The following is a 14,001-nucleotide window of genomic DNA, read 5'->3' on the forward strand; positions in this document are numbered from 1 at the left end:
CCAAACAAAAACACACGAAATGCGCTTCTATTTATATTCAAATTTACAAAAAGGTTCAGAAAACGTGGCAATATCTTTACAAAATATTTTCGGGAAAACTTTTTGACGAAGGGAATTTGCATAAACCATTTGAAAGCGTTTGAAAAATTTGATTTGCTCGAGTTACGAATTAGATTATCAAATTTATCAGCACAAAAAAAAGGCAACACTAAACGGAATTAAATAAAAACTTTTCAGGGCAGGCACTCGGGGCAGCAATTGAAAACAAATCATAGCATATCTTTGGGGGCAAAACTCCCGCAGGACAGCAGCTGGAACTAAGGACAGGAGCGATTTTCGGTTTTAATTTCTCACACACACTCTAGAAGAGAGAAACTGCACTGAATCTGACACAGTTAGGCCACAGTTATGATAAACACCAGAGAAAGGCAAAACAAATGCGGTAGAAATTAAAGACAAACACACGCCCGCCCGCCATCCCACACAGCCAGCAATGTTTACTTTCAACATTTTCATGTTTTTCTGTTATTATTCGCTTGAATATTCTCGATTCTCGATTCCCGATGCCTTGAGCCAAACGAGAGAGGATGCAACAATTTAGCACGCGGATAACTTCACTGACCAACTAATTTGACTGTAAAAAAAACTCAAAAAAAATCGTAGGGCCTCCGAGTTCCGAATTTTTCGCACAACGGACGACGGAGCGCACAGAACGCGGAAAACGGAAATGGGAAATGGGAGCGCCGGACTCTGCGGCACGGACCACGCAACGCGTTACGCAGTCAAAGACAAACTGATTGCCGTGTGCCATGCCACGGATATATGGATGTGATTTACCGACCCACACAGCCGCAGCCACACACACTCTCGCACTCGGCCGAACAGCTGTCGGGGAATGCGCATTTGTGTGAGTCCGTGTGGGGAGTTTGCTGACAAGTGGTGGGTTTCCCACAATTTCCCGTTTCGGAATAACGGTTCGAGGAACGAAGGTCCTGCAGGTGGTACTTTAAGCTGGCAATAGAAGAAAGAAAGTCCTTGGCCTTAGCTGTTTTAATCAGATCGAAAATATATAGAAAATAATCTGCCAAACCCACAGAAACTTTATGAGATTTCCAAACACTTTTGGTCTTTCTATCGAGAGTCATTAGTGAGATTCTTCTTAAGGGAAACTCCAGTCATTTATCTACCTGTAGATTCCCCTACTCTTTTCTCGCAGTGTACCACACACTGGCCGGAAAGTACAATTTCACTTCGAGTGCCGAAATGGCCGAGTGCAGAAATTCCCTGTATTCCTCGGTACGAGGACGAGGACTTTCCCTCTTGCCGCCATGGTGAGTTCGTTGATTCGGGCCTGCTGATTACTCCTGCCTCCCAGGACTCGCCCGCCTCGCCTGCCTCGCCCGCCTAGCCACCCCCCGTAGCATACTTTCCTGCTCTGATTGTGTACATTAAAGCCAACACACAAAAATACACAAGCAGCAAAGAAAAAAAAAAAAAAACAAGCAAAAAAGTGGAAGATGAGGCAAAAACGGGGCTCGCTTAAAGCGGCCAAGACACCAAGTTGGCCACATGTTTTGGCCGCCTGCGAATTTTAATGACTACCACACCGAGGAGGAGCTGCACGGCTTTTTGCTTCTACACCCCTCCGGATTTTTGCCCCCTCTCTGGGCTGCTCGTTCACGGCTCGAGTTGCCAAACATGTTTGCATTTGAATTTTAAATTAAACGTCGTCGTCGTCAGCGAGCGATGATGATGACGACAACATGTCAACATCAAACCAAAGAGGGAGCCCCCTCTGAGCGGGGATTGGGGGCGGGAATTAGTTGCCGCTATTGATTTTCGGCTGACCTTTTTTTGCGAGAGGCGGAAGGGGGTTGGCAGAATGCGAAAAGCGGCCAAGAGCCAATTAGGGGGAAGGATTCCTGTCAGGATCGAGGGATTTGGGATCGGTTTCGGCATCAGAGTCACTTTTTTGGCAGCCAGCGTTTTAATTGTGCCTTCAAGTAAGTTTTTCCATGTCAGCTTTACACGGAGGGAAATGTTGACAACATTTTTAATGTAGATTAAGGCAAGGAAAATCTAAATTCTCTGTTCGAATTGTGTGGCCTTCGAAGGGGAACTCGACTCAGAACCAGAGACGAGCATTTACCCAGCTTGCCAGCTGTCAATTTGGAAAGTATTTCCGCAGGTGGCGAAAACGCAATCACACGCTGGGAGCACCGAACAGCAGAATCCAAAATGGACTGCACAAATATTTGCCGCTTAGATGCCAGGACCTTATTTACATTTGTGGTCTCGGCTCAGCAGGAGACCAACTTGTTGAGCAATTAAGCCAGAACGCCTTACATGCCAAGCGAGTCGCCGACTCGATAGATTTATGTAAGCTGAACGCTCACAAGGACACTGCAAGGCAAGGACACAGCGAGGCCATGACAGCCATGAGACTAAGCGACTGCCAGCTATGAAAAGACGACGGCAACACGGCCAGGAAATAGGTGAACCTTCTTGAGTGATATTATAGATATTGGATACTATCCATTATATATAGTTATTAGTTAAAGGAGAAACCTTTCTTAGCTTATAACTCATCAAGTTAAGCAGAACTGCCTCCCCAAGAAGCACATACGCCTACGCCTAATGCGATCTAGTGACACCCCTAAATGGCCCTCCCAATGCTGTTTGGCTTTCATCACATGCTGAACCCAACACAAAGGCAATTACCCCGGCACTGCCCAGCCGAAAGCTACACCTATGCTGGCATTGTTAAGTGAATGTTTGTCGCCCGTTCTCCGGGGAGGGAGGTGGGAAAGGGTGGGTTTACTTCTGTTATGTTTGACCAAAGCCCAACTGTGAACAACTGTGAACAGCAGGACCCGAGGGGAGTTCCTAGGACCACTGGCTAATACCCTTTTTAATCCCTGCACATAAATATATACTTTATTGCCCTCTCACCCCTTCTGCTCTGTTGGGCAAAGCTCCTTCTTTATGCGATTCCACTGGCCGTGGCTCCAGATATGTACCAGAGAGAGATGTAAGTTGGAAGGAACATCTGGTTAACTATATAGATAGCATGCACTTGATCTCGCATCCAAGTCAATGACTAAGGACTTATCCTTTTGACAAAGAACAGCAGTATTTTTAGTACCTTTTCAACATTAACTTTGTTAAGCTAAAGGAACGACTGCTCTGTGCGTCTTACGACTAAAACTAACCACCTAATCATACTTGGACTGACTTTCAAAAAATCATTTTTGTCCCTTTATCAAATTTTGTCCTTTCTTGAGAAATAAGGAAAAAATGTACTCTTTCAACTTTGAATACAGAAATGTTAGGAATTGAAAAACAAAGTCTGCGAGGTATTACACTCCAAGTTTGGACCATTTTTGAGCTTTTTTTGATGAGTTATGGACGCAATACTGTCGTCTTAAGGAGGAAAATTGGAGTAAGCGATTTTCGCATTTTCGATATGGGGAAACATCATTTTTTTGAAAAATGGCAAAAATTTTTCATTTTAAACTGTGGACACAGTTAGGCTGGATTTTAAATAACGAATCCAACGATGTATGAAATTCTATATTCCGACAATTATTGGCTTTGTAAGGAGAATAATTCGGATTATTTTTGAGTAACAATCAGGATTACGAGTTTAGGCAGATAATGACACTATTTTCATCGGTTTATACCTATAACTTGGTCAAAACAAGACTTAGAGCTAAAAAGAAGACTGTTTTGTGAAGCTAACGACCACGACAAACTTTCCTTATCATTGGTTTGATGATTTTGTGAACTTTAATTTTTGACATTTTTTTGCATTTTCTGTAAGGGGTAACATCATCAAAATTTCAGAAAAACGCGTAAATTTTGACTTTTTGAGGTGGGGACACTGTTCGATTGGAATTTTCATTACGATTTCAACGGTATATCACATTCCACATTCCGACAATTATTGGCTTTGTTATAGGAAGAATTCTTCTTATTTTGGGGCCAAAATCAGGATTATGCGTTTCGACAGAAATTGATCATAGATTTTATAGGGTTTATACCTACAACTTGGTCGAAAGAAGACTCAGAGCTATTATAAAGACAGTTTTGAGCAGCTAACGACCAAAACAAACTTTCCTCATCATTCGTTTAACGATTTTGTGAATTTGAATTTTTAACTAATTTTTGAATTTTCTATAAGGGGTAACATCATCAAAATTTAAGAAAAACGGCTAAATTTTGACATTTTGAGGTGGGGATACAGTTCGATTGGATTTTTAATTACGAATTCAACGCTATATCACATTCTACATTCCGACAATTATTGGCTTTGTAATGAGAAGAATTCGGTTTATTGTTGGAGGGTTATAGGCGTTGACAGAAAGTAGAAAATATTTTTCATCGGTATTATACCAACAACTCAGTCAAAACAAGGCTCAGAACTAAACAAAAGTTTTAATGCAGTTAAGCAGTTTTAATGGAAATCAAATTACAAGCTCAACAAGATATTACATGCCACATCCTGATTAATAATGGCTTTGTTATGAGCAAAACATTGACATTTTGGTGGGGAAATAAGGGAAATCGATACTTTGGATTACATTCACTATCATTTTTTCAAAAAATGACAAAAATTTTACATTTTAAAGTGCGAAAGAAGATTTATTAGGAATTAAAAGACAAATTCAAAGAGGTATTACATTCCATATTCGGATCATTATTGATTTAGTTATGGCCACAAAAAAGTCGTATTGGGGTGAAAATTGGCATTAACCGAACTTCACATTTTTGGAAGGGGTCATGGTCATCATCAAAATTTCCGAAAATTGTCAAAATTTGTACTTTTTAAGGTGGGGATGCAGTTTTGATGGAAATCAAATTACGAACTCAATGAGGTATTCCTTTCCACATTCGGAGCACTTTCGGCTTAGTTATGGACAAAAATCGGATGTTTTTGGGCGAAAATAGTTGCCACATTTCTCCCGAACTGTGTCCTTTCCTATTGTGCTTTCCTTTGTATTCTTTTGGAAGAAGAACCTTCCCCCTTTCTCTCGACTGGCTTTCAATCCGCTTAAAACAATTTTTTGGCATTACTCGGAGTGGACCATTGCATTTGTCCCGTGATTGTTAGTGTGTGCGTGGAAGGCGGAGTTATACGTTACGAGATAAAAAGGCTTTATGGAGTACATGGCTAAAGCCTCAATTTAGCTGCTGTTTCCTATGCTTCTAAAAGGGATAAGGCCAGAAGTACAGCAGCCACGCAGACGAGTAGAGATTAAGATTTCTTAGAAAATCCCTAAGAGAAAACAAATATTCTTACTGCTTGTTGATAAGAGATGGTCGGTCTAACATATTGATAGAAAACTAAATAATATCTGCGGCACTCTCGTGCTCCTTCTCTCATTTGCAATGCATTTTCAAGGAAAGTAGGTTTCATCCTTCATTCAGTCCTTTGTCCTTGGGAAATATTTACATATATATATAGATATCCTGCCTATTTATTTATATATCCTGCCTGCCTGCCTGTCCTCAGCTCCCTTCTCTGTTCCCTTTTCATTGATTCCGCTCTTTGTTTTACTTTTCGCTTGTCGATTCAGTTGTTGTTGCTGCTTGGCACATTTTTGTCATTTTACAAATTTTTGTGAGAAATACAGATAGAGAAAAAAGGGATACCTTTGCCAGAAGTCCTAAGAATAACTACGAAAAAACTAAAACCCAAAGAGATTACATCAAACGGGGCATCAGCAAGACGGAAGCCTCTTCATGTGGCAGCCTGTTTTCAGCATATTTAAGCACATCAACGTGGAAAGCGGCGGCGGCGACGGTGGCGGCGGGAAAGGACCCCAACTATAGTCCTTGCCGTCTGTAATCATGGCGGCATTGTCACGCATAATTAAAATTAAATGCGCTTTTGGGAATAATTCAAATGAATAAACGAGCGTGGCCGACATGTGTGCTGCATAAACAAAATGAGTTTGTCGCGCGGGCCAGGGGCTGGGGCAGGAGGAGCAGCTCCGCTCGTCTTGAACAGAAAAACTTTTTAGAACGCGCTCGTTCTTCCTGGCCCTTTGTGGCGAGTACGCCCCATTCAAGTAGTGGGCGTGGCCAGGACACAACTGACGTTCTGGAGAGGAACGCTTCATTTATTATGCGACTGATGCCCATTAATTTTGCAGGCCATAGTCTTCGGCTTTCACTTGGTTCTTGTTTGGTTTCCCCCCCCCAAAAAAAAAAGAATCCCAAAAAAAGGAGAAAATCGAGTAGGCCCTATGCACATGCGTGTGGCTGGCTGGCTGGCTAACTTCGGTCTGTGGAAAACTGGGGAAAAGCTGCCAGGCCATTCAAATTACAGCCATCTCTTCCAGACGCAACGCATTTTTCGTTCACTAATTATTGACATGGCCGAAAGGGGGAGTTGGCTTCTAATTGCTCAAATAGTTTGGCCAAGTTTCGGACCCAGCCTTGGGGCATTCCTCTATCGCTTCGCATCGCATCGATGCCCAATTTATGCCGAGGCACGAAGTTGTCAAAAATTTTAATTAAACACGAAGCCATCCAGCAACCCTTTGTCGGGGTGATGGAAGGATAAACCAGAGGCTGCTGTCCCCTTGTCAGCGACTCAAAAAGTTCTCTAATTAAAAGAATTCACTAAATTCCGAAAGCAAGTTCCATCTCTTCCCTTAAAGTAACCGATTGGAGGGGATTTGAGGACCGCAACTAACTCTCAAAAGGATAAACAGATACCAGAAAACTCACTAAGCACCTCGCATGTATTAATTATCGAAGTCAATGGCATTCTCTACTGTAGCATCCCCACGCAGTGTTTAACATTTTCAATTTCCCGGCAACAAACCAACTGAAAAGCCTATGAAAATGGCATGAAAAGAGCGACAATCCACTGTCCTCCTCCTCTCCTCCCTAGCAAACTCATACACAGTGAAACAATTTCCACACTTCTCCACATTGATATCACCCAAAAATGTTCAAAACTGATATGTGGCAAGCCAAGACCATTACTGCCTCGAGAACTTAGAACAAAATTTATAATATTTTCCCGTTTCGAGAGTCTGGAAAGTATCTTTCGGTGCAGGAACACAGAGTCCGATGCAGCTGAAACTGCGACTGAGGTATCTGCCGGATGCTGCATTGTTCCCATAAAGCGCCGCCATTCTGACAGCTGCCGCATACTCGTGTGTAGGCGGAGAGGAGCCAGCTGCGCTCCATATAAATCGACAATGGGAACCAACTTTTGTCAGCGTTTCACATTTGCGAGAGAGCTGTATGAAAGCGGGTTCCCTGACTTTTCCTTGCAGTTTGCCACGAACTTTTCTATCTATCAGGAACTTTCGATCACTAACAGTATTCCCCCTATAAAGATCTTTAAGTTTAATCTGCTTTTCGATGATTTTCTAATAAGTTTTGGTACCATAACTTATCATAATTCCTGAACCCAGGGTATTACCCACATCGATCTGGCCATTTATGGCTGTCGTTTTTTGGGATTTGGTGCTTCGCAACCGAAATTGAAATGGATGACAAGGCGGCCGGTCATTTGCCTCTAAGCGCCGCTTTCAACGCGTTAACGCGCTTCGCAAACACGCGGAAAGAGATAGCTGTTGGGGGGCTGTGGTGGCCATGGTGAAAAAGTGGCAGCTTATGGCAGATGGCGGCACTCTAATGTGGCCACTTTTGGCATTTGACGGCCATCCAATGCCCAATGTGCACTGTCCAATGTGCGTGCAATCATGGCCAGCGGGTCACGCAGATTTATGGCCGTTTTCCCAGCAGAAGAGCCAGACCCCTTTGCCGGGGCTCACCGGAAATTGGCAAACAAAAATGGCAAAGCCAAGTGAGCAGCAAATGGCATCAAGGCGGAAGTGGACTCTAGCCACTTTAAGCGGAAAAGTAGACTACGATTTTCCAGAGACTGTACTTTTCCAGCGATTCTCTAGGCTTTATCCATCCAGATTTTAATTGGACATTTGTTGATCTAATAAGTTAAATTAACTAAATTTAGTCCCCTTTTTAGGTAACATTTCCGATGAAAATGACACTTGGCCCGAATTACATCATTTAAGCCGGGCTAAAAGTTGGCAAGACTTCAACTTCGACTCCCTCTGTGCGAAATTTATTTGCCAATATTTGTTAAGCTGAAATTTGGCAACAGTGCCGTGCCGCTTGGCCCAGACCCTTGTTGGCCTTTCACTCAAATGCATTTGTTTACTTCTGCTAGCTGCCTTCTGCCTCCTCACTCCTGCCTTCTGCCGTTCTGACGCTTGTTGTTCTCGGATGGCTTTGGTAATAAACTTGAATTTTATTGTCCAACAAGAATGTTGCAATATGCTTGGCCATAATTTCAACGTCCTGCACATTGTTGCCAAAGCCGAAAGACCTTTCCCCCTCCCGAATCCCCTGTCCAGCCCAAATTTTGCGGTTCGAGCTTAACGTCTTTTCTGATTGCGCTTGTCCTTGTTCCTGGCTTTTCTTTTCCGGTTTCCCTCACAAGGTGACGACTTTCAACTTTTACATTGGGCCAGCCATCAGGAGGGCCCCACTATCTATAGTCCGAAGCCCAGAAACTAAAGCTACATTTTTGCCTGACTGGGAAATTTGCATTTTATGACTTTGCAAAGCCAACAAAGAGTTCTATCAGCTGCAGTAAGTATTTGGTTGGGGAACTTATAATTTTGTTTATATTTTAAGTTGGTAACTGTTAGAAGGCCCACTAAAAAGATGAAAATTCATCGCTCACATATCTGATTTCAGCAACATTTCCCCAAAATACAAATCCGATTTAAGTGGGAAAAGTTATTTGGTCGCCTTATGACATTTTCCGGAAGTTTGTAAAGACTTTTCAGAGCCCGGCTCCCCCAAAGACGAGTACAGCTGCGTTTTCCCTGACGAAACGAAACGAACCGAAAGAGCGTAATATATAAATAATTTTTCATATTTAAAGGCGCTTGCTTTGGCATTTTTGATGGGCGGAAATCAAGGAAATCAGAAAAACAAGAAAAACAACAACAACAACAACAAGGAGGGGGGAGGAGGGAGAGGAGCTAGTAAGTTGTGTCCAGACCATTGCAAGTTTAGAGCAACTAATTTAAAATTTATGATGCACTTGAATTGCAGCTGGCAAAAAGTTCAAAAGTTAACCCATACGACGACAAAGGCGAAATGCGAGATGGGAAAAGGAAAATGTGGAATGGGAAATGCGAAATGGGAAATGGAAAATGCGAAATGGAAAATGCATAAAACAGAACTGAAATATTCATCGCATACTTTTAGCCATCGAGATGTGCGTTTTTTGTTCTATTTTTGTTTGCCATATTTTTTGGGTTTTTGTTTACTTTTCACTGCCGCAACGAATGCTCGCAAATTGGCAATTAAATATTGAAAAAGCCAGGCTAAATTATTTTGGTAATAACCAAGTTCTAGTTCACTTTTTGGCTTCCTAATGGAGCGACGAAGCGAGTCTATCGATTGATTTAGTTGCCAAACTATAGGCATCTGTATGAAGTTATCGATTTAATGTTTGATCTTGGAAACCTTAACCTCATTCATGCATTATTCATGGATCAAAGTCAGGGTGGCAAAACAGCATTTCCAGGGGGAGGCTGGGCCCTCATTTGACTAATACCCATTTCATATAGTTCTTGCCTGAGACGGCTGCCTCTTGGCCAAATGCCTAATGACTTAATTAGCCTAATAATGAGCAAGGACCACGAGATGGTTTTCCCTCTCGTTTTCCGCATCCACATGCGGCGTCAACGGGCAACGGGCAACTGGCAAGGCAGCTGAACTATCTCTCTGGGAAAATGGGTGGAAAGTGTCCTGGCCACTCGATGGGTGTGCGTGGGTGTGTGTATCTCCGTTGTGCGAATGATAATTGCGTGGGACGTAGTAAAAATGTTTTAACCGTGGCTCTCATAAATCATAATTAAGCTCAAGATGTGAGAGTGTCACCCCCCTCGGTAATTAATGCCTGTGCATGGGTATGTGCGCCTCTGTGTGTGTGTGTGTGTGTGTGTGTGTTGCTTTTTACTTATTAACTCATTTGGGCTAATCATCAGCCATCCCCCAGCGACCCACTTTCGGGGGTGTGCTCATTCACACTCACCTTTTCACGCAGCATATCACGTATACGCCCCGCCTGGTTCTTCGACCGATGCAGCTCCAGTTGCAGCTCCAGACATCTCTCCTGCCAATTGATCTGCAGGTAAAGAAGGGTTAAGCGAGGGCTTAGCGGGGGTTTAGCAGGGGCTGTGCTCAACTAACTAGCTGGTATATCAGTTGGAAGCCATGTACTTTACCGACATTCGATGGATCCTTTCAGATCCTCCTTCTTCTTAACCCCTTTACCCCTATTCCGACTCACCTCCGGCAGTGCCTGGCCGTAGTTGTTGACCTGATGCACGTCCAAGTGCTCGGTGAGCGTCGAGAAGTGTGGCCATGGAGCATCCGGTGCATCTAGAGCCGCCAGCACGGGGTTCACACTGGACTGGACAGCGGTAGTTTGCTCCCTCGACGGAGTCTGCTCTGCGGAGGCCTTCACCTGATTCGGCTTGGCCGGAATGGGTGGTGGGCGTGGAACTCGACGGGGCAGCAGCCTGGGACTATTCGGTGTGGATGCAGTGACGCCAAGGGATCCCGATGCCAACGCAGTTCCCGTTCCTCCGGAAGCGAAACGACCCTGAGCCACCGATATTTGGCCACTGAACGAGGTGGCCCTCTTGGCCAAAAGCGGTGATCCTTGCAGCGACTGCGAGCCCGACAGGTAGCCGCGAGCCCCGCCCAACTGGGTGGGCAGCGAGGGCGGCTGGCTGTGCTGCTGCAGGTGGTGGACTTGGTGGTGGTGCTGCTGCTGATGGTGGTACAGGTGTGACGGGAAGGTGTGCAGGTAGCCACTGCTGGCGCCATCGTGCGGCCGCAGCAAGTAGTTGTGCGCGTGGCTGTAGTACTGCAGTGTGTTTAGTGGGCTGGCCACGCCCAAGGAAGGCGTGGCCCGCCCAGATGTCGAGGCCGAAACACTGGCCGAAGGCGATGGCGACGAGGAGGCGGATCGCCTGCGCTGCTCCGCCGGCGACTGCTGCGAATGCGGATGCAGTTGCTCCTGGGATCGCAGGTGCTGCTGCTGCTGGAGATTGGTTAGCGTATCGAAGATCTGCGACAGGCGACCCAAAGGTTCCTCCTCAGACATTGGCGCAGTGGCGGAAAATGCTGCAAAATAGTAAAAATTAGTCTTCGTCCATTCCAGGTTGCACTTAAGGTTGAATCTTGCCATAGCTTAAAGGTTAATGCTGATCTAAAGGATATACGAGTATACTCCTCTGATATCTAACTGGAATGCTAAGCCTCCCCTTTCGGCAAAGGCATAAACTTCAGAGCCAGCCTACTACGACCCAAGAAACCCACTAAACTGTTTTGGACTTTTCCTCGGATCTAGTCATCGTGGCGTCGGAGTGTCAAAGGTCGTTGCCTGGGCTTGGCCCACAACTTCAGTCGAGCCAGAGACACCAACAAGGTCTCACACAAACCTCTGGAAATAAACCCTTTTTTTCGACATTTTTCGATATTGAGTCAAAATTTATTTCTGAAGGCGATGGCGAATCCCAAGTCGAGCGGTGGCAACAAGTCCAAGGGCAAGGGTCACCAGAGCCGGCAGCCTCATCAGCAACAGCAACAGCAAACGGACTCTTCGCCGCAAGCACAGCAGTTGGCGCCTGCACCTGTGGCCGCCACTGCGCTGGATCCGCCCACTGCCACTCCGCTGGCCGAAACGCCCCCCTCGGAGGACACTTTGGCCTTGGCGGCCGCCGTCGCTGCCTCGATTCCTGCCGCCCCCCTCTCCCGACCCGCCTCCGATCGACGCGCTTCCACGCAGCCGCCGCCGGCGGTCACCCCAACCAGCAACAGTCCTACTGAGGCCGCCGCCAGCGAAGCTCTGGCCACCTCGGGAACGGCTTCGTCGGCAGCTGCGCCCCCCGAAAACAGGCGTAGCATCTTCCAGCGGTTCTTCAGCTGGAACTAGTGATGCATTCTCCTCCTACTCCTCGCTGACATTCCTTTTGGTCAAAATTGAAGTGCCCTAACTCCGCTTTAACCTGTAAATAAAAACCAATCTGACCGACAGTTAATGTTTCTTCTTCAAGAGCGAGCATGCAAGTTGGCATTTATGTTTCCAGAAGCTGAAGGTTCGCCTACTTTCCTTTTCCAGACTTGACAGGTATATTGATATACTTTCTATATCGTAAAGCTAAGGGTATCTAAGGCTACTATACTTCCTAGTCATACCCTGCCCTGAGAACAACTCCTATTGAATGTCTCAAATTGAAAACCTTTTAGTTTTGCGCTCAACAAAGATGGATGGGCGAATATTTCTGACCGTTCCGAACGTTGCACAAACAATGCCGGCCAATCCATCAATCCGGCAATCTGGCAATCTGGCAATCGGTTTGTGCATTACCAGATCCCAGTCAACATTTACACCTTTATCTACGTGCCCAAACGAGGAAATCAATGCGAGAGCAGTCGGAAAAGTGAGGAAAAAGCGATGGAGCAGAACGAGAGCGAGTGACACCGCCAGACGGAAGACTGGAACGTGGACAAGGGACAAGGGGCAAGGGACAGAGGACAGGGGACACCAGACACCATGAATTTGGAGAACTGGGCAACAACAGGTGCGCGAATCTGGGGCATCAATTGCCACTACGTGTGCGCAATGCCTAATCAACGCCCAGGTAGAAGCCAGCCAGAAGCGGGCGTCCAAATGGTGTCCAAAAGTCATTGGAAAAGGGCAGTTGGGAAATTGAATATGCCACTAAATTATAGACAGCCGACTTGACATTCTGGAGCTGCAGCCGGAATGTCGGGAACTCTTTCATATTTTGTGGTCTGTGAACTACTACTACTAGCTGATGCTTTTCCCAGCTTTCCCAGCTCTCCCAGCTTGTCTTACCCCACAGCATTCTGCGAATTTTCCTTGCTATGAATTTTTGTGGCTAAAAGCCTTTAGCTTTAGCTGCAAACTCTCCGGTCCGAAGTACATTTCCATTGCTGCAGCTCCTTGGCCACTTCTCTGGCGCTGAGGCTGTGGCTGTGGCTCCGGCTGCGGTCGAAGGGACCCCAGACCCCAGACCCCAGACCCCAGACCCCAGCCCCAGACCCCAACCAGACACATTCATAAGAATTATATTCCAATTTTGTGTCCCCTCCCCCGGCTGGAGAGGAGTCTCTGTGCTGTGTGCAGTGTGCAGTGTGCACTCACTTCATTTTGCAAATTTTGATTTAATTCGAGTTGATTGAAATTCAAATTCAGTTTTTGATTTGACAAAATGTGTCCTGGGCTCCACTTTGGGCCACTTCAAGGGCTCCTCCTCCTGGCTGCTCTCGATTTTAAGTGCACTTTGCAGCAAATTGTTTCTAATTTGCCCGGGCTTGTGTGAAAACTGGCAACCCTGCTCGAGGCGCTTCCGGAACTTTCCGCTTAAAGGGAACCGGAAATGTCCACAAACCACTTGATTAGCCTGTGAAGTTCGACAACAGCGCACCAGAAATTTCATTCGGATGCATTTCACTGGCTTTCTTACAACTTTAAAGGGGAAATTAAACTATAACTACTATCGACTAGTCTTTCCTTATCCTAAAAACTATTTAAATTATGCATTTCTGTCTCAAAAATGATCATAGTGAGGATCTTCACCCGAGTTTGGCCCCACTGTGGGTGTGCCTGTGCCTGTGCGTGTGCGTGACTGTACCTCATAAACTCAGAACAAAGCCTGCCGTTCGGCGGGTTTAACGAACTCATTAACAGGTATTAGCCAGGAAACCCAAGTTCGGTCATATTGGCAGGCCCGAGAGTCATAAGCGTAAGCGGCTTAGCAGGGCTCGTGTTGCATATGCATGCGGCATGCGGCATGCGGCAAGTTGCAAGTTGGTTAGTTGGTAGTGCATATCTATGCTTGTTTACCACTCGGCTTAGTACGAACTTGGCCAACACATGAACAGGAAACGGAAATGGGA

At 45.5% G+C, this 14,001-nt stretch overlaps 2 protein-coding genes across 8 annotated transcripts in view; one reads left to right on the top strand and one right to left on the bottom strand.

Annotated features, from left to right (window-relative positions):
- Positions 1–14,001, bottom strand: part of LOC108105471 (uncharacterized protein CG43867) — a 96,004-nt gene that overhangs the window by 71,301 nt on the left and 10,702 nt on the right. For 6 of the 7 annotated variants that reach the window (XM_017212078.2, XM_017212079.2, XM_017212077.2 and 3 more), the window contains exons 2-3: positions 10,358–11,199; positions 10,100–10,192 (exon numbers count right to left, since the gene is read on the bottom strand). In XM_017212078.2, coding sequence (XP_017067567.1) covers positions 10,100–10,192; positions 10,358–11,179 — 915 coding nt within the window. In that variant the 5' untranslated portion in view covers positions 11,180–11,199. Of the gene's footprint in view, positions 1–622; positions 786–10,099; positions 10,193–10,357; positions 11,200–14,001 lie in introns of those variants that run through there. The other variant, XM_017212076.2, reaches the window with a different exon arrangement.
- Positions 11,494–12,111, top strand: LOC108105474 (oleosin-B6). The gene has a single exon (XM_017212086.1). It carries the CDS (start codon positions 11,582–11,584, stop codon positions 12,008–12,010), a length of 429 nt encoding a protein of 142 aa, XP_017067575.1. The 5' UTR covers positions 11,494–11,581; the 3' UTR covers positions 12,011–12,111.

The sequence above is a fragment of the Drosophila eugracilis genome, unplaced genomic scaffold (assembly GCF_018153835.1).
Source record: "Drosophila eugracilis isolate 14026-0451.02 unplaced genomic scaffold, ASM1815383v1 contig_2167, whole genome shotgun sequence".
Taxonomy (NCBI): domain Eukaryota; kingdom Metazoa; phylum Arthropoda; class Insecta; order Diptera; family Drosophilidae; genus Drosophila; species Drosophila eugracilis.

Coding starts and splice junctions, on each gene's coding strand:
- LOC108105474 (XM_017212086.1), top strand. CDS start 11,582: ATGGCGAATCCCAAGTCGAGCGGTGGCAACAAGTCCAAGGGCAAGGGT.